At 38.5% G+C, this 20,523-nt stretch overlaps 1 protein-coding gene across 1 annotated transcript in view; it reads right to left on the reverse strand.

Moving 5' to 3' along the window:
- LOC104556352 (guanine nucleotide-binding protein G(q) subunit alpha) overlaps positions 1-20,523 on the reverse strand; it is a 136,596-nt gene that overhangs the window by 39,628 nt on the left and 76,445 nt on the right. The window contains exon 4 of the mRNA XM_062017534.1: positions 2,437-2,591. Coding sequence (XP_061873518.1) covers positions 2,437-2,591 — 155 coding nt within the window. The remainder of the gene's footprint in view (positions 1-2,436; positions 2,592-20,523) is intronic.

Here is a 20,523-nt window from a genome sequence, read left to right on the forward strand (position 1 = left end):
TCCTTGGCTCATTCAATGGACGAATATGTGACACTGACATATCTACTTAAAAATATTGACACATAATGCTTCCAAGGGATTTGGTGGACAGCAAACCATTTTGGTTTATAATTCAAGTCAGACGAAATTACGAAGACTCACCCAGTCAATAAACATTAGTAGTGCATTTCTGCCTTACCACTTTGTGAATCCCTCTAGTAACTTTTAAGAACTTTGTTTTCTTACTTTGTGACAGGGATTTAAAGCTATCAAATTATCTTTGGGTGTTTTACTGCTAAACATCCACACTGCTTTTTTTTTAAACTACGTTTCTTTGGTTTCTGCTAATTGCTTTAACTGGACATTCATACCTGAAAAAACTCTATTTGAAGCATAAATATGTGAGAAGTTATTCTGAAAACATATATACAGTTATTCACATTTCTAATTTTAAAAAGATTTTGCATAAAACCAGTGTGAACTGTAATGTAGTTGTCAAATCTGTAAAAACTTATGTTAAATTGCTAAACACATGGAATCTGAAAAACAGCAAATCAACTATTGCATTTCCCTTTTGTAAGTCAATGTACGACCAATTTGCTTCTACAGCTATTTAATGAATTATTCCCTATTATTTTTAACATTTCTCAAAAAATCCACTGTGGCGATTATTTCATTAGATCTAGGTCAAAACTATGGTATTCAGCACAATCTCATCTGAAGTAGCATCAGATTATTATTTCCTACTTTGGAAAGCAATTCTATTTTTACCCTCTAAGGTAAGCACACAAAATACCTACACTTATTTCAGCTTCAAAAACAGTATCACATCTGTTGCAGAAAAAAGGTATGACCTACAAATACAAGGAATTAAAAGTATAAGACAAGCTCTGCTTCACCTTTTACTCAAACTTGCTGCTTACTTCAGTATGGAAACAACACAAAACTACTGCCAGCAGCTTGACTCTCAAATTTTATTTTCACCATTTATATACCCACAATGTTTTTCACTTTAGGTAATATTCAACTTGTTTTCTTACCACTAAGAGCATCGTTGGGGAAAGTGAGAATCCAAAAAACACAAGAGACACACTAATGTGCTTTGCACCACTCTGCATCAAAATGTGCGTACACAAATGATAAAACTGATAGGCTGGGAAGGTCATTGGCTACAGAAGACAGTAAACTGCATAGAACAACTGGATGCCTATGCATGGGGCAAATATAGCTGGAAACGAACATGGTGTGGTAATGGCATCAAAGCCTATCTGACAACGGCCACATCTTACAACAGCAGCTTAAAATAAGTTTGACTTGACTAGTCACACATAAAATATTGTGCTAGATAAGAATCCTTAGAGTGCTAGGCAGACAAATGTCATCTCAGACCTCTCTTGTCTATAGCCTCATTCCAATGAGCTTAATGGGAACTTTATGGTGCCTTTCTGCTCCTCTATGCTTTCCTCAAAAAGAAGCTTCCATTCATCTATACCTGACAGAGACTATAATGACATCATCAGAATAATTTTGATAACTAATACAAAAAATTGATGTAGAGACTATGGAGTTTGAATAACTATGCTATATTTTTTTGTGTTGGTCAACACCAAAAGATTGTCATCCTTTACCATCACCCATTTCTTTGAAAACAGATGACAAATTTTACCTGACCTATATGTTACATTATTCAAGAGTAACTGAATTTCACTCAGGGAGTCCCCAGATTTCAATGATGAATTTCACAGCATTATTTTGTCACATTTGTGCCCCAAGAAACTAAAGATGTAACAATTCAGACATAGTTTAGTCACATATGTGTTTTTATTACTGTTGATAACAAACAGGGTTTAATTTAAAGTCTTTTCCGGTGTTCTCTTCCTATCAGCTACGTTCTTTAAATTTAGGCTTTGTTTCCATAAAAGAAAGGCAGTTCAATAAAACACAAGAACTCTTTGCTTAGTGTTATTTGTCTCACCATCAGGACTGCAAAAGCAATCTCTGTGGGGAAAATAGGAAAACAGAAGTTCTGCGGCATTACAATTTTTACAAATTATGTGGAAGTCTACCTTGATTGCACTTTCCAGTACTCATTGCTGACAAATTAAAGTATTTTTGTTTAGCTTGCATTTGAGAGTGTATCACAGAGTAGAGTAAGGGCTTGAACAGGTTTAACAAAAGAAAAACATTAGTGATTAACTATCCCTAGTCGGAATCTTACTTAGGACTTCAAAAGATTACTGAGTATCACTTGGTGTAACAAACACAGATATAATCCTAAACTAGACGTATTTCACTCCTTAAAGTACCGCTTAAATTCAATTCAGTAAATGTATATTCATGTCTGTGTTGTATATGCATACAAACATGTATACAGACATATAGTATAAGAAAAAGTAAAAATCACTTTGATAGAAACAGAAAATGATATGTAATTTTTTATAGCCACCGTGTACTTACTATTTAGTTGAATCTGATAACTGATATTCCCGTCGTCTATCATAACACTCCTGAATTCCAGGGTCATTCCATAAGCTTCTTATTGCATCTACATATGGGTTCTCAAAAGTTGACACCTTCTCCACATCGACTTCTCGAACCAACTGTGCATGAGCCTAATTCAAAACAAACACAACAGTAAAACTTAGTTTTCTCTATTTGCAAATAGCCCATATGCAGTGAACATAATTAACGGGAACAGACTGTATCAATGTATATGCAATCTGAAATATTAAGTACCATGAAGAAGGTTGTGAAGGTTGAGAAATGGAGACAGCAGCTATAGGGAATTAGAAAAATGAGGGAAGAACAGAAAAACTCCTTCACTTTATTATTGATAGTTCTCAACGTGGTTGGGCATATTATTTACCTTTCATGCTAAATGACACAGTTAAACAGAATACCTACCATCCAATCTACTGACTGAACCATTCATCAGCAACTGAACCCGAGATACTTTGATAACATAAAGATAAAAAACACAGTAAACCCCCAAAATATTAAAAAATGGATCTTTTACCAAAACCTGTATTGATGTGAACAAACTTAATGATGGTGTAGGAAGGAAATGCTAATGTTGAACTCTTGCAGAAGATCTTAAGGTAAATGGTGAATGAATAACAGTAAACAAGAGAATTGAGTAAATTACCAACAAGTGAATTACCAATGAGTGATGATACTGTGTGTTCAAAGACAAACGGTACTACACATTTTATTACGATAGAAAGTGAATTAATAAACATGTATATGGGCCCTCAATTCTGACTATGCGTACACCAATCCAGTAGGCCAATGGCATTCTGGGATGCAGCAAGAAGAGTGTGGCCAGCAGGTCGAGGGAGGTTCTTCTCCCCCTCTACTCTGCCCTGGTGAGGCCTCATCTGGAGTCCTGTGTCCAGTTCTGGGCTCCTCAGCTCAAGAGGGAAAGGGAACTCCTGGAGAGAGTCCAGTGCAGGGCAACCAAGGTGATCAAGGGTATAGAACATCTTTCATACGAGGAAAGACTGTGGGAATTGGGGCTGTTTAGTCTGGAGAAGAGGAGATTGAGGGATGATCTTCAAGACCGCCTGGATATGTTCCTATGCAACCTGATCTAGGTGGCCCTGCTTCTGCAGGGGAGTTGGACTAGATGATCTCTAAAGGTCCCTTCCAACCCCTACCATTCTATGATTCTGTAGATAAAATGGATTAAGCATTCCCATTAAAACTGGTATTTAATTAAGCACCTTTGAAAGAAAGCCTTCATTTTTATTTTTTCAGGTACAATCTTAAAGTACATAAAACACGCTTTTAAAATGATCATTAGTTAACCAATTTGATATATTTAGGCCCTAACAGAGCTGAGGGAATGGAAAGGAGGGGAGGATTCTGCCTTTCATTAATTAATGAGTTCTTACGTTATCAGAAATATAACAGAAGTTATTATTAAAAAAATATTACTAGAAAATGTCTCTAATTTCAATTTGTAGTACTTTGTAAGACTCTCCACAATTTATAATGTCTAAAACTGAGAATCACTAACCTGTCACCCTCCAAAATACTTTAGTTAAATTCTATGGAGTCAGAAGTAAATAAAGCCAAACAATTTCCAATTTGTCCTGGAAGTATTATGCACATATTTCAGTAACAAGTATGTGAATGTATGTTATCTCCGTAGAGTTATACATACATGTAAACATAAGCACAGACATATGCAGAGAAGACAACAGATGAAAACTCGGTGAAACAAAGAAAAGAGGGATTCAACTCTCACATCCAGTCTGCTTTTGAAAGACAACTTCCTTCTATTTTAGATGAAGGTATACTGAAAGGAGTGTTCTTCCTATTTAAAGAAATTTATACTCTTTTTACACAAATACAATCCCCATTCCCCTTTTCTGTCAGTCCAGGAGAAGGATGCTACTGCTCATTACTTAACAAAGTATACCTGCAGCTGTTGTTTTCTCAAGATGAAATAAAAACCTTCAAGTTCAACATTAAAAATGTGCATCTTGGAGATAAGGAGACATATGTTCTCTCTTACCAGAACCTAAATCCCCAAAGTTCTAACAGAGAGTATTTTCTTCCAGATTATGTCCATGCATTCCCCAAACATCTGGACAAATCATGAAGGGTCCCTACCTTCTCACAGCACCTAACAAGATAATGTTCACATGAAACAGCATCAAGCTCAGTTCTGTATTCTACTCCCCTTGTGTACTTCCAAAAGAATGAAGACCTGGGGAACTAAAGGCCAGTGAAGTCTTCCCTCTATGCCTGTCAAGATCACAGAGCATATCCTCCTGCAAATTGTGCCTGACAGATTTGGTGGCCTTCTATGACAGTGTTACAGCAGTAATGGCTAAGGGAAGAGCAAATGACATCATCTACTTGGATTAGGTGCAAAGTATGTCACACTGTCCCACATGACATCCCTGTCTCCAAATTGAAGAGATATGGATGTGATGGATGGGCCAGTGGATCAGTGGATAAGGAACTGGCCAATTGGTCACAGTCAAAGAGTTGCTGTCAACAGTTCAGTGTCTAAGTGGAGAGCAGTGAGGAGTAGCACTTCCTCAAGAGTTGGTATTGCAGCTGTCAGTGTTTAAGACCTTTGTTGAGAACATGGATAGTGTGATTGAGAGCACCCTCGGCAAGTTTGCCGACAACACCAAGCCAAGTGTTGCCATTCATCCATTGAAGGGAAGGGATGGCATCCAGGAGGACTGTAAGTGGGCTGCATCAAAATAAGCATGGCCAGTAGGTTAAGGGAGATGATTTTCACTCTCTACTCTGCTCTCCTCAGGCCCCATTCTGCAGTACTCCATTCAGCTCTAGGACCCTCAACATTAGAAGGACACAGACCTGTTAAAGCAGGTCCAGAGGAAGGCCTCCATAGGAGCACCTCTCCTATGATGTGCTCCTCATAGCACCTGAGACAGGTGGGGTTGTTCAGCCTGAAGAAGTCTTCAGGGAGACTGTAGAGCAACCTTCCAGTACCTAAAGGGGGCTTTCATGAAAGATGAGAAAGGCCTCTTTCTTTATCACAGTGTGCAGTGTTAGGACAAGGACAAATGATTTCACGCTGGTCTTTCTGGCAATACTCTTTTGGCCACGGTCCATTAATAATATTTTTTTTAATCTTTAGGCTTTTTTTACTTCTTACATTCATAATGTCTTAAAACCTCTGATGCTTCTTAGGGACAAATTGGGCCAGTCAATTCACTCTGTAATTATTTGCAGCCTTACAACAGTAGCTACAAACAAAGCAGCAAACATGAAAAAGGGTTTCTATGAAGGAGATCAGGCAGAAATGCAGAGTCTATTTTGAAAGAAAATCCTTTAACATCTTAAATTCACAGGAGAAATAAATATGCCTGAGATGCAGTAAGTAAGGTTGCTTCGTATCAATGGTCTCTCCAGACTACCTGATTTTAAGGTGTCCATTTAAAGAATTCTCTTACATGAGAGGGAACATTTGTTTTGTAAAATGATTTTGCATACCAACCAGAAAACTCTTGTGGCTGTAGTGCTTGGCTGTCAGTAACTGAAGGATTAGACACAGTGACATTAGTTAGGTCTGGACAGTATAATAGACATTGATTGAAAAATTGAGATTAATGGAACATGATTGGGTCCAAGCAGTCCAGGAACTCAATGGAAGCCATTATAAAGTCATCATCATTACCATGGATTTGTGTCTTGGAGCGCGGATGGGTATCTTGATAATGCAGCTTAAATCCAGAAATTATTTATGCTATCCTGACAACATGAGTCATTTACAGACTCAGATCCTGTTGACTGGTAATCTGCAAGCATTGTTCATACAAACATCTTATCTTTTAGGGCTATATACCAAGATAGGTTGCTTTGGAGACTCCTGAAAATCCTCAGATATTTGAAGCAAGTAAGACATTCAAGGAGAGTAACATTAATCAATTTAACTGTCTTGAAAATTAGACAATGTCAGAAAGCAGCAATATCTGACTAATGATCCATCAAACATAGGAAAATGTTTTTACACAGCAGTCCACAGGAAATCATTCGTAACGTAACTGTAAAGAGCATGTTGCATACCTTGAACAAATTTAGAGCACAGAATGGATTGGGATAAACAGGACATGCACCTTTAGAGGGAAAACTAAGCAAACATGTTTCATTGTACACTACATCAAAGAACTATTTAAATTCATAAAATGTGTTGTGAATTGCTGAAACAAGGCTTGGTGCAATAATAATTATCCTTCAGTTGCTGACAATGCTTAATAAGTTATCAAACTATGTAAATCAGAATTTGTCACCCTTTCTTGTTTCACAATCTAACCTTTGGAATTAAAAGACTTATTTACATGTGAAGAGCAGGTACCACTTAAGGGACAGAGCAGAGGGGATAAACTCAGAAAGTCTGATGTTACTCCAGACTACTAGTGTCCCATCAGTGATCTGACTTCTGAGTCAGCAACTCCTTTCAAGTCTGAAACTCCTCTCAGAAAAGCTCTGCAACAGGACTCTGTCTTTGCTTTTTGTTGTGTTCTGTTTTTTGCAGGTAGTAGAATAAACTTTCCTTCCTGTCCTCTCTAACTTGAGTAATGGAGTCTGTTTTGCCTGGAACTGTAATTGGCAATGAGGCATCCCTGCCCCTGCCTCAATCCACATCATCTTTGGCTATCTTTTTTCTCCCACCTCACTGGGGCCTCTGACATCCTAATGAGGGTGGTGGTGAATGAGGGGCACCAAATGAGACATTGTCGTGGTGCTTCACTGCTGATTGGGCAAAGCCACGACAGTATCTTCTGCATGGGGTTTTAATCTTCCCAATTAAAACAGCAGAAACTTATTTCTTAAAGCCATCTGCTTGCTCTTTTGTGAAGTCATCAAAAGACTGAACACATTTTAATGGAATGACGGACAGTGAAGGCAAAGTACAGTGAAGAAGTATCTTACTGTTTTGTTATACTGTTGTTTATTGCTAAAAATCATTCATTGCCTATCTTTCTTTAGGTTCAGGTCACAAGACAAAGTGGGAAAAAGAGAATTTGATCAACACACTTCAATGGGAAAAAGACATAAATAAATGTAATAATATCACTTTCCTAAGCAATGTCTTTAGCTTCTACTACATAAAAATATAAATGAAAGCAAAATTTTCAGTCTCATGCATGAAGCAAATTCAACTTTTCTCTGCCAGTTTTTTTAAAAAGCTGAGACCTACCTGCAAAACATATTTAGTATGTCCATTTCCAAGAATTACATGTGCAAGTGTCTAAAATTATAACATCAAAAAAATTACAGACACTTTCAGAATAGAGATTTGCAATGGCTCCTGACTCAAAATGCTTATAACTCAACTGATAGGTAAATGCTTCCTGTCATTTCTACAATGCAATGATCTTGTGTTTATATTATTATATTAAAATGCAGATGCTACTGTAAGTGTTCACAAACATAAGCCTTACATGTTCCTGCCTAAAAAACATGTAATAATTTACATTAAAAAAATCTCTAATTTAGCATGTCTTACATTTTATTAAAACATACGAAGACATTTCTTTCACCTATGTATTCCAACATCTCAAACACAAAAAGACAATGTCACAGCTTCCAATAATATCAGTGTTTTCTCATAGGTTGAATTTAAATGTGGAAACTAAATATGCATATTGCAATACTTAAGAGTGAGAATGCTGCAGCTATAAGCCAGTATATGGTATCGTCATTTACAAAGAAGGCAGCCAGATACTCACAAAACTTGTTAGAGCAGCACCTTCATCACCATGGGTCCACTTACAACATAAATAAAACTATGCAGGCACAAAAAGAGGAATAAGGGTGTTTAATAGCTTCTTCATTTTTTCACAGTGAATGAAAGCTGAATGAAAATTTGAGCTTACAGCTGAGTAAGCTGAAATCCATTAGAAAGATTAATTTACAGAGAGCCATTACATTGCAAATAAGCACACCATGGACTAGAGAGTTCTAGTCCATGATATGATATGTAATATCACTAATACAGCACCAATATACTACTTTATACTATCATTAATTTTTACTATTAACTCGTGGTAGAATATATTCCAACAATCTTAGTATTACTTTGTCCAAATGGGACAACTTGTCAAGTGGACTCTATAATCACCAATCACCTTAGTAATGTACTCACTAGGCTGATAGAATGTTTGCAACATAACACAAACTCTCAAATGAAACAGTGCAAAACAGAACATACATGTTACTCACTATGACTGTATTTCATAACTCTGAGCTTTCATCACTGAAGCATCCTTTAATGATTCACAATAAATCTGTTATGAAGCAATACATCACTGAGTAGTAATTCATAGAATGAACAAATGGTAGCTCTGCTGGCAAACTTATCCATGGAGATATGAAACGGTATGCAACTTCTGAGGAAAAAATCTTACAGCTCCAGGTTGTCTAGAAGGGGACATGTAATTGGCATGCTGGAGCATTTGTTCTCTGTCATGAAATTCTTAATTACCAAAGTATTTGCAGAGCATTGTCTGAGGCTGGCAATTTACTAAAGATATAGAGTCATAGAGTGGAATTTCAGAAACTTCAGACTTGATGAAAATTAAAGGCATACATTTTTCAAAAGCAAAACAAAATTAAAATGTCTTCTGATCTTTGAAAGTATTTGACAACATTTAATTATTAACATCACAATAATTTCTAAGCATCTTTTACTTTCTGTGATCATGGCCTGAGAAGGAAGAACTGCTAAACTCCAAAATATTTGTCATTAGAGGGGACAGGGGAAGCTTCTCAGTCCCTGTCTTCGTTACACAAGATCTAAGTTCTATAGGATGTAACCCATTATCTTCTCAATGGCCCTATGTTCTCTCAGATGGAAGCGTGAGAGACACCAAAATTTGAACTTCTAATTTTAGTTATTAACTCTCCCTCTATATTTTTCACTAGATCTAGTTGCTTGATTTTGAAAAATAAAATAAATTTTGCACTTTATAGCATCAGATCTGTTAAATAAAAAGGGTAAGCTCTTTTATCCTCTCTTTTGAAAGCTTCTTATCTCTACCTCCTCAGGTAGATCACAGAATCACAGAATCTTAAGAGTTGGAAGGGACCCCAAAAAATCACTTAGTCCAACTCCCCTGTTAGAGCAGGACCTTCTCCACTAGGTCACACAGGAACTCATCTAGGTGGGTTTTGAATGTCCCCAGAGAAGGAGACTCAGCAGCCCATCTGGGTAGTCTGTTCCAATGTTCCGACACTATCACAGTAGAAGAAATTTTTCCTTGTGTTTCTTTGGAACTTCTTATGTTCCAGCTTATACTCATTGCCTCTTGTCCTATCATTGGACATCATTGAGAAGAGTCTGACTCCATCCTCCTGACATCTGCCCTTTACATATTTGTAAACATGAATGAGGTCACCCCTCAGTCTCCTAGGCCTTTCAGCATAAGGGAGATGCTCCATTCCATCATCTTTGTGGGCGTTCACTGAACTCTTTCCAGCAGCTCCCTGTCCTTCTTGAACTGAGGGGACCAGAACTGGACACAACATTCCAGATGTGGCCTCACAAAGGCAGAGTAGAAGGGCAGGAGAACCTCTCTTGCCCTACTACCCACAGCCCTTCTAATACAGCCCAGGATGCCATTGGCCTTCTTGGCCACAACAGCACATTGCTGGCTCATGCTCATCCTGCTGTCCACCAAGACCCCCAGGTCCCTTTCCCCTACACTACTCTAACAGTTGATTCCCCAGACTGTTCTGGTACGTGGGGTTATTCTTTCCCAGATACAAGACTCTACACTTGCCCTTGTTGAATGTCATCAGATTTCTCCGTGCCCAACCCTCCGGTCTGTCCAGGTCTCATTGAACGGCAGCACAGCCTTCTGGTGTGTCAGCCACTCCCCACAGCTTAGTAACAGCAGCAAACTTGCTGACAGTGCCCTTTGTTCTGTCATCAAGGTCATTAATGAATATATTGAACAGTACTGGTCCCAGTGCTAACCCCTGAGGGACTCCACTAGATACAGGCCTCCAACTAGACCCTGCCATATTGATCACCATTCTCTGCCTTCTTCCCTTCAACCAGTTAACAATCGACCTCACTGCCTGATCATCCAGCCCACACTTTCTCAGTTTTGCTGCCAGGATCCTGTGGGGAGACAGCTGTCAAATGCTTTCCTGAAATCAAGGTAAACCACATCCACAGCACTACCACCATCTATTCACCTGGTTACAACTACATAAGAGGCTATCAGGTTGGCCAAATGTGACTTCCCCTTGGTAAAACCATGTTGACTGCTCCCAACGACCCTCGTGTCCTTTTAATGCCTGGAGACAGCACCCAGGATAAGTTGTTCCATCACCTTTCCAAGGATGGAGGTGAGGCTGACTAGTCTGTAGCTCCCTGGCTTCTCCTTCTTGCCCTTTTTGAAGACTGGAGTAACATTTGCTTTCCTCCAGTCCTCAGGCACCTCTCCTGGTCTCCACGACTTAAGATGATGGAGAGTGGTCTAGCAATTACTTCTGCTAGCTCCCTCAGTACTTGCGGATGCATCCCATCGAGGCCCATGGATTTATGTATATCCAGATTGCTCAAGTGATCCTTAACCCAGTCCTCATCAGCCAAACAAAACTCCTCCTTTAACCTGTCTTCTTCTGGAGTCTGGGGCTCCTAAGGACAGTCTCCAGCAGTATAGACAGAGGCAAAGAAGGCATTCAGTAACTCTGCCTTCTCTGTCACCCCTTCCTTCCATGATCTATACACTCTCTTCTTCCACTTGATTTTGCCCAACAATTTCCTGTTTATCCATGTGGGTCTCCTGGCTCCCTTTCTTCATTCCTTACCTGCTGGGATGCTCTGATCCTGGGCCTGAAAAAAGTGATCTTTAAACAGAGACCAACTATCTTGGGCCCCTTTATCCTCTAATACCCTATCTCACGAAATGTATCCTAGTAATTGCTTGAAAGGGCTCCAAAGTTGTTCCTTTAAGTCGAGGGTTGTGATCTTCCTTGGTAATCTGCTCCTACCACACAAGATCCTGAACTTCACCATCTTGTGGTCGCTGCAGCCAATGCTGCCCTCAATCTGCACTGCTTCAACCAGGCTCTGCCTATTCATGAGCACAGATCCAGTAGTGCTCCTCTCCTAGTTGGCACATCTACCATTTGCATCAAGAAGTTATAATCGATGCACTGAAGGCATCTCCTGGACTGTGACTAACTGTGTAGGCCTTCCAGCAAATGTCTGGGTAGTTGAAATCCCCCATGAGAATCAGAGCCTGTGATCTTTGAGGCTGCTCCCAGCTGCCTGTAGAAGGCCTCACCAACTTCCCCATCCCGATCAGGTGGCCTGTAATAGACATCACAACAGTGTCACACATGCTAGCCTGCCCCTTAATTCTAACCCACAAGCTCTCAACTTGCCCCTCTTCCTCACCTGGACAAAATTCAGTACATTCCAACTGCTCTCTCACATAAAGAACAACTCCACCACTTTACTTGGCTGGCCTATCTTTCCCAAAAATGGCATAGCCATCCATGACCACACTGCAGTCATGTGAACAGCCCCACCATGTCTCTGCAATAGCCACCAGATGATAACCCCTTGCCCATACACAGACTTACAGCTCCTTGTGTTTATTCCTCATACTGGTGCATTGGCGTGCAGGCGTTTCAAAAAGGAAGCCGATTGTGTAGGATTCACCCCCGACACTGGCCTGTCACCCTTAGGCTCAACTCTAACGGGCCTGGTTTTATCCTCAAGACATCTAGGAGACTTTTGGCTACCTTCCCTCTTAGATAACATTTTTATGAGGTCAGATCATTTTAAGCATTACAACTTTGCTTGTTAATGACTGCATAGGCTGTTACACTTCAAATATTGCTATGGACAGCAAAGTTGAGCTAGAAGATTACATCAATGCCGAAAAATAGAACAGCAAGTTTCAAAGACCTATTCTGAAAAACACTGTACTTAATACTTACTCTTGAGTATGTGGTATGTTACATTTGTAATGGATTATAAAGTAGGCACTTTCACATCTCTTGCTAGTAATAAGTGTATCACCCTAGCTGAATTTTCTACACACTGGTCCCAAATTGTGTAGGTAGTCAAAATTTTCCTGACATGCTAGAAGAAGTAATTTTTGCTGTTGAAGAACCCAGAAACAGAAATTGCTTTACTCTCTGGACAACTTCTATTTTGAAGAGTTGGGAAAATTATACTGCTAACTTTCAGAATCCTGTCTAAGGGTCAGCCAACCAATAATATTCTTTCCAACTGCTTTAGCAATTCACTTCCAAAGAATTGCTTTTGTCTTGTTGATGTTGAAATTGCTCAAGATAATCTGCCTAAACATCCTACTCAATTACATTCACTGTTCCTATTTTTTTTAATTGTACATTCAATCACATTGTTATTGTGAACAACAAATTCCACTTTCACTTACATACATTTAACCGCTTGATTAGGACTGTATTACATTAATTCAGCACGTTCAGTTTTTTTTCCACATTTTGTCTAATTTTGCTCTGAAGTAAATAGCCAATAAGTAAAATAAAGGCTATGTAAGTAAAGATAGATACAGAGCACTGGACTGCAAAGGTACTTCACCACCAGGTTTAAAAATGAAATACTCTCAGAACTTCATCTTTTACCTTGGTTTCCAAATGTTATTTTTACTGTCAAATTTTCAAAGGTTTTCAGTGGGTGTCAAAATTCTGGGATCCTCACCTTGGTTCAGATAAACCCTTAAGATTCCCAAGGAAATAGTAGAAGACTGCTACTGAAATTTTTAAATAGTTTATAATGAATCGTAGAATTTCAGTTCTAACACCGTTGATCTGAATATAAAATTAAATCCAAACTTCTTTTCTTAGACGTAGTCACTAGCAGCAATTTACATCTTCACGAAGATCTCAAAATTAATAATTGGCAAGTATAGGTGGGTAAAAACTTTTTGTCACAATAAAACATATTTTCAAATTCAACTTGAATCTGCAATGACAGAAATTAACAAAAATACTTCAAATTTGAACCAGTGTAAGCAAGAATTGGTAACAAGATCTCTCCTCACAAGTTTTTGTGGCTAACATGAATTATCTGATCACTATCTACAGAAAGACAGTATTACCAACAGTTTTTGAAAACACATTCAAACATGTATACACAGTCATGTTTTCAGAAAAACACCCATGTCTCAAGCTTTTCTTTCTTCCCACTCTGAGGATCACTTTTAATCAGAGATCTTCTAACAAACATTGTACTATAATCCTACAAATTAATTGATTGTATGTACATGCAGGAAAATATACCATTGTTTCTTGAGCTAGCTAAACCAGCTCATATACGCAGAGCAAAAATGCAGCTACTGGACTGCTGCTTGGTGTTACTCCAGTTAAAACTCCAGGTAAGCATCACTAAAACTACCGCATCAAGCTTACATGCACTAAACAAAGAGGTGGCAGGTGGTGTACTTGCACTTGGTAAACTCAAAGAACTCCTTTTCTGTATTCAGCTGGAATAAACTGGGGCAGAGCTGTTTAGAGCTGTGAGAAGAGAACACCACAAACTCCAGATTCAGAGACACCTTTTCCATTTCATCATAGTTCCTCATCATGTACATGCTTCAATAGCATGTGCCTGACAAGCTCGTCATCAAGAAAGAGTATTCCAAGTACTGGACCATGTGGTAACTAACCAAAAGTGCTCCCTCAGCATCTTCCACCTGCTCTCCCCACAAACCAGAATTTGAGGGAAGAAGAAAATTCAACTGTCAGTCTCTCTACAGTGACTTCTCAAAAAGCAAGGATAAATCAGTCACTGAAATTTTAACTAGTCCTTATCCTACTTCACATGCATCACAGGTGTTAAGAGCTTTATAGTCGGCTTCATGTCCTAGCACCTGTTTTTGAAGAAGGGTGCTAAATAACAGTATTGCAAATAATGGCAATTTTTTTCTGCAATGATTTTTATATAGTGGTACAGTAAAAATTATGGAAGAGAATGTTATGAAAACATGGACAAGTTGAATTTTCATTCCATTTTCAAGCAATTTTTCATTCAATTTTCAAGCAAAATAACTGGCAATACCTCACAGTCCTATAAGAATCCTAAACCTCAGCCAACTGTTGCAATACAACAGTAAGTGCACTTAAAAAAATAAATAAAAAGAGAATGACTCGGTATGTTAAGTCTCACTCAGGCAACATACAGATGCACAGAATCCCTGCTGAGACTCACTCCTGTACAAAGTCTGAAGGAGTCTTGCACTACAGATGTTTTTAAGGATCAGAGGAATAACAACTTTGCTTGGCTTCATGGATTCAAACAGCTAGAATGGAAAGGATTGTATGCCTATTCACAGAGTAAAGGTTATGGCCAGCTGATTCAGGCAACTCAGAAATTCAGCCATTCCATCCACTTGCCTACACAAAGAAACTGCAGAAGTTTCACTGCATTTATGATCTGGAGAAGAACCTACAGTAAATGTACAATGGGCACAGAGAAACAGAATCTTTTTAACAGAATTGTGTCATCTTATCTATGTTTCTGAAGAGTATTACTTGAAACACAATCTTATATACAATTCTATCATATCAAGTTTCCCAATTATAATTAGTAAGTTTAAAAATCCCGACACACTAAAAAGAAAAGCATTTCACCTCTGTATTTTTAAGTCATACTTTCATTTTTAAAGGAGAAAAGTGCCCTCTGCCGATTAAAACCTAACAGCAAAAGCAGTTATTCCAAACTGGTATTTCTGTAAGTATGAGAGGATTGGGATCCTTTCAAAATAATGAATTATTCCGGTAGGAATTTTCCTCTGCAAGAATTGCAGCTAACTTAAATGGCTGCATTTGTCTGCTGTCCAACCAAGAAGACTGTCTTTCTAAACAATTACCTCACTTCTTGAAAGCAAACTCTCAAAATGAGCTTTAGACTTATCCTAGGCTTGCAAAGCTACAAGATATCCTATCATCTACTTCTTTCGAGTGCTTTTGTCAATCCATTTATGTCTACAGTAAGGAACTGTCAGGGCTGAATTAAGGGAGCAAAATGTAATCTCAGATGAAATGCTGTTGTTTAGAACAAGGTCACACGAGAATGAATTTAGTCCCAAGATGTTAAAGATAGCAACCCAACATTATTTTCTCTAGAGAAACTACAGACACATTATACCATAGTGATGAGTAACTATTTGAAACATGCCTTGAGGGAGAATGAAAAAAAACTTTTATGCCATGTGTGACCTAAAAAGGTGATAGCTTCTTTATAAATTAGGTATAATCTTCTCATTCCTAGAAACATACCATATTTCTACTAGGTCTGATCAGATGCCAAGAAGAGCTTATTTAAAGGACGGCACAGCACTGTTGACTTCTCTTTCAAGGCTTCAGGCAAAATACCAGGCTCCTACAACATACTGCCAACTTCCATCATTAGGAAAGAGGAAGCAAACTAGTAACAGTCTTACCTATACAGAAATAATATAATAAAGATTTAATTAAAAAAAAAAAAAGAGCTTGAAAAGCCTCTTCCTTTGCTGCCTGGTGTGTAAAATTGATTCATAGTCTGAACGAAAATGTAATTAATATGTATTTTTAAATTATTAATTATGTTTGCTAACTATTTCATATTTGCAGGGAGAGGTCACAGGCTTTTTAACAACTATTTGGGAAGGCTTATTTATCTGCCAAAGTGCAAATACATTATCCTCCCGAGACATCAGCCAAAATAAGGCATAGTCCTTAGAAACATACCATTAGTCATCAAATGAGGGGAAAGAGGTTTTCGAAGGCGGTTGTTTGCTTGTGATATGTTTCTAGTAATCTAAACGGTTTATGAAAGATCATGTTTCCAGTAAAAGTTAAATCTACCTGAAGGAAAGCAAAACTGAGGTATTTTTTAAATTAATGTTGATTAAACTGTATCTAGAACAAAGTTCTGCAAACTGAGTAAGACTAGTAGAAAGGTGACAACACAACCTATTGAGAAAAACTGTATATCATCATTATTAGTACAGCAAGGTTTTCATACTCAGTCACCTAATCCTGCTGTAAAATATACTTGAGTTATTCTCTAGGACACAGCAAGGAGATGAAGATCTAGGGATAAAGCTAACAGCTACATACTGATGTATCATATCAAGTCTGCTGGAGTCTCAACAGGTTCCACTTTGCCATAAATTTCCAAGTCTACTTTCTTAATTCTTTTTCAGAAATGTTCAAGGCAGTTTCCCAGATAATTTTGCAGACAAATTTATCAAGTTAACTTAGGGAAGCTGCTGGTAAGGAAAATATAAGCTGTTAGTGTTACATTCTTCTATCCAGAAAAAACACGTATTAATAGGCCTTATTTATGCTGTTCACAAGTACTGTCAGAGACAGCCAACTACTTAGGATATCAACATGCAGCTACCACACACACACAAACATTTTGAATTGGAATTACAGTATTAATACAAATGCTGGTATTAGGAATTATTTAGACAGTTGACAAAAACAGTTCATAACTAGTCTTTAAAACAGAAGGTATCATTAATTCACCTTAAGAAATACGAAAACGATTTTGTTGAAAAATTCAGCAAAGCACTATTGCCCTGATCAAGCACCAAATTATGTTATTATCAAGACTTCCGTTTCCTTCAGTGGGCTTTAAACTTTCTCTCAATGTGAAAATGACCCTAATTACTTTTTGGACAGCATAGGTAAGTATTTTGACTTCTGGTCCAAAATGAAAAACAAATTGGATTAAACATGAATCATATTTAGCTTCACTGGATAATTACAGTACTTTGATTTCATGTAATCACCCCACCTACAAAACACATCTCAGACTAAGAACATTTCTGCATGTTTGTAGGCAGGCCAGGACATTATTAATTAAATTAAAGAGAGCACACCTAGAGAGAAGGAATTAGAATAAGCTTTACACTGGTTCTGCAGCCACCTAACACTTAGGAAGTGCTGACCACTAAATGTCCTGAAAAAGCACTGCAGCCCCACAGTCTCTCTGATATGTGATGACAGTTAGTGACCTGACAACCCGTGCCACAGTCAGCCCCTGGCAGTCTGTGCATTTAGGTATGCAACCACAGCTCTCCTTCTACAACCTCTGTAATCTAACATAAAAAGCAACAGGACACTTGTGAAGGACAAGATAGTCTTCTTTTATTGGCATGATCAACAAACCCTACTTGGAAATATTATTCAGAAGAGGGTGAAACATTAAAAAACTGTAAAGTTCTGAGAACATATAGTAAGGACATGGGTCTACCACCTACTCAGAACACTGGTGTACTTCCATTCACAGTTACTATGACAATATAACAAATATATATATTTTCAAATTAATGACTTAAACAATCAATTTAGTTTTAAAAGTCAGTACTGAAGATATAGGTGGGACACTTAATGCAAAATAACCATGCAATTATGGGATGTAGCATGGACTGATCCTTATAATAAAGTCTTAAATTTATTATCAAAATACAATCACATATTGGTTCAGAAAACAAGGCAAATATGTTGGTGCACCACTTACTCTACAGGAATAATCTCAGTTGCAATCTCTGTCATGCTGTCAAAATTGAGTTTAACTGGTAAATTATTTTTAATTGTAAATTAAATAAAAATCACTTAATGGAAAGCTAGGAAATTCACAGGACAGTTCAAAGAAAGTAATAAGCTTTCTGTTATTTGTGTCATGCAACAAAGGAGCCCCAGAAGATTTAAGTGCTGTTTCCTCTGTATCTTCTCCCTTTCAGTAATTTACGTTTATAGCCCACTGTAGCTATTAAATTGTAGCACATTTAAGTGTTTAATTTTTAGAGTATAGCTCTTAACCACCACCCCCTCACCCCAAATCTTAGAAAATAGCATATCAAATTCTGCTATGAGATTTTTTTCATGCAGTAAGCATGAAAAACTTTAGCACAAATTGTGAATATTCTTTGTCATGGTTTAGGTCCATCTAGCAACAAAGGACTATGATCAGGCATAAGTACCATGGGCCCTTGGAATGTCCTAAGGACAGGGAGGGCTAACTACCCACTCATGGTATTGGGCAAAACAGACAAGACTACTCAACTTGATGAAGAAAAGAAATTAATACCACCAATCAGAAAGATAAAATCCCAAAACATAACAAACAGAAAAGAACGCAGAATAGTACAGCGATGAAGAGCACAACCAGCACTTTAAGACTACCTTCTCCCCACTCCTTCCCTCTTCCCAAGATGAGAGTCCTGATCCGGGTGTCTCTATCTTCTCCATCCCTGAATGGGGGTTTCAGTCAGTCCTTTCCTCCTGCTGTTCATCTCTCATCAAGGCAGACGGACCCCTCACTGGACCTCCAGCACAGGCCCCTCTGACCGGCATTTGTCCTGAGGGCTGCAGCTCTTTTCTACCTCTCATGTGGGTCTGCTCTGCGGCCTGCAGGCTCTCCAGCACGGCCTGTGCCATGGCCGCCTCCTCACACAGTCTCTCACCTGTTCGGGTGCACTCACCTGGAGCTGCTGGTGGCTCTCAGTCCTGCCATTGCCCTCCATGGGTTGCAGGGGCACAGCTGCGTTCTCGCCATGGGCTGCAGAGGGGCCTCCTTCCTTCCTCCATCTCTGACTGTGTGGTCTACATGGTTACCTCCATCTTGTACCACTCCTACACCTCCTCTTCTGCTGCAGATTTCCCTTCCTTATTAAATAGTGATAGCAGAGACACCTGATGAGCCTGACCGGGCTGGAGGTGGGTGCACCTCAGAGCTGGGGGATATTTTGAGAACTGCTTACAGGGATTAACACTGTAGCTCCCTCCTCCTTTTACCAGGCAAAAGGTGGCTACACACAAACCCATGGCAGTCTTCCTTATTATTTTCCAAAATTCAGCTTACAATACATATTGACAATGCAGAAAAATCTCCCTTAGGAGCTCTGTGACAGAGAAAGCTACCAGTACATCCAGAAGCCCCAGTAATTTATTACCTGAAGAATTTTTTATGTAAAGGCAAATTTGGATCAGCAATTATATTTACTTTTCACAAACTAGAAAACATACAGCTGTAAAATCATTGCATTCTATAAGAAAAGAAAGTAAGATCCCACTTTGAGGTCAGCAAGTCTTTTGCTTTTTTTAGGTCACCTTCTTTTCCATTTAAGCAGCAAAAAGTCAGAAATGTTTTCAGTATTTTCTCCTGAGAGTCAGCACATGACTTGAGTATAATGGAGGGAAAAAACTCACATAAAGAACAAAACAGTTTGGATAACATCAGGAGGCTCCGTCTGTGCATGCTTCTGTGGCTGCTGCTCTGCAGAAGCCATCTCAGCTTCCCATACTATAATGTCACAGGTACTTCATAGTCCTGAGAGGGTCACAAACACTGCTTCAGCTCTGAAAAGCAGTCTATCTGCACACTACTTCGGAAACATGTTAGTGGGGAAAAAAAAAGTTGAGTTTGTTACAATGCAGGAGCAGGAAATGTAAGTTTAATTAGAAGTCATATTCTGAGCCCAAACAGATGAGAGGTTTGACAAACAGCACCATAAAATGAATGCAAGCACACATCTGTCGCTGGCATCTCTACGCTTTCAGAGACGTCTCTGTTCTTTTTCCATGTCGTTTATTCTTTTAATAGGAATCCAATAATTCTGTCTGTAAGTCTTGATACCACACATATCATACCTCCCTGCAACAGCAGTGTTGTTACTGTAAGTAAAGCCTTTGATCAAGAAAAAAAGAGAATAAACTAAAGTGGTTGATTGTTATCAGCTTCAAAATGTACCCAGTCTTCACCTCTAAAACTGGGAATGCCTTCAGTCTGACACTAATACTTCCTATCAAGAGAGAAATGAGGGGGAAAAAACAAAACAGAGAGGGAATAAAGAACAACAACAACTATTTCTCCAACTTTTAAACTGTTTAGCAGCCTCATCTTCCCTCCCTACAGACTGACTGAATGAGCACTGCAGATATCACTATCCCTACATGACCCAGATAAATTAGGCATACTCCATTAGGGTCTTACAAAGACCTGGAAGTTGTGTTGCTCTCCTTGCTTTGTCCTCGTATCATACCATACCAGAA

Source organism: Colius striatus, chromosome Z (assembly GCF_028858725.1).
Source record: "Colius striatus isolate bColStr4 chromosome Z, bColStr4.1.hap1, whole genome shotgun sequence".
Classification (NCBI taxonomy): Eukaryota; Metazoa; Chordata; class Aves; order Coliiformes; family Coliidae; genus Colius; species Colius striatus.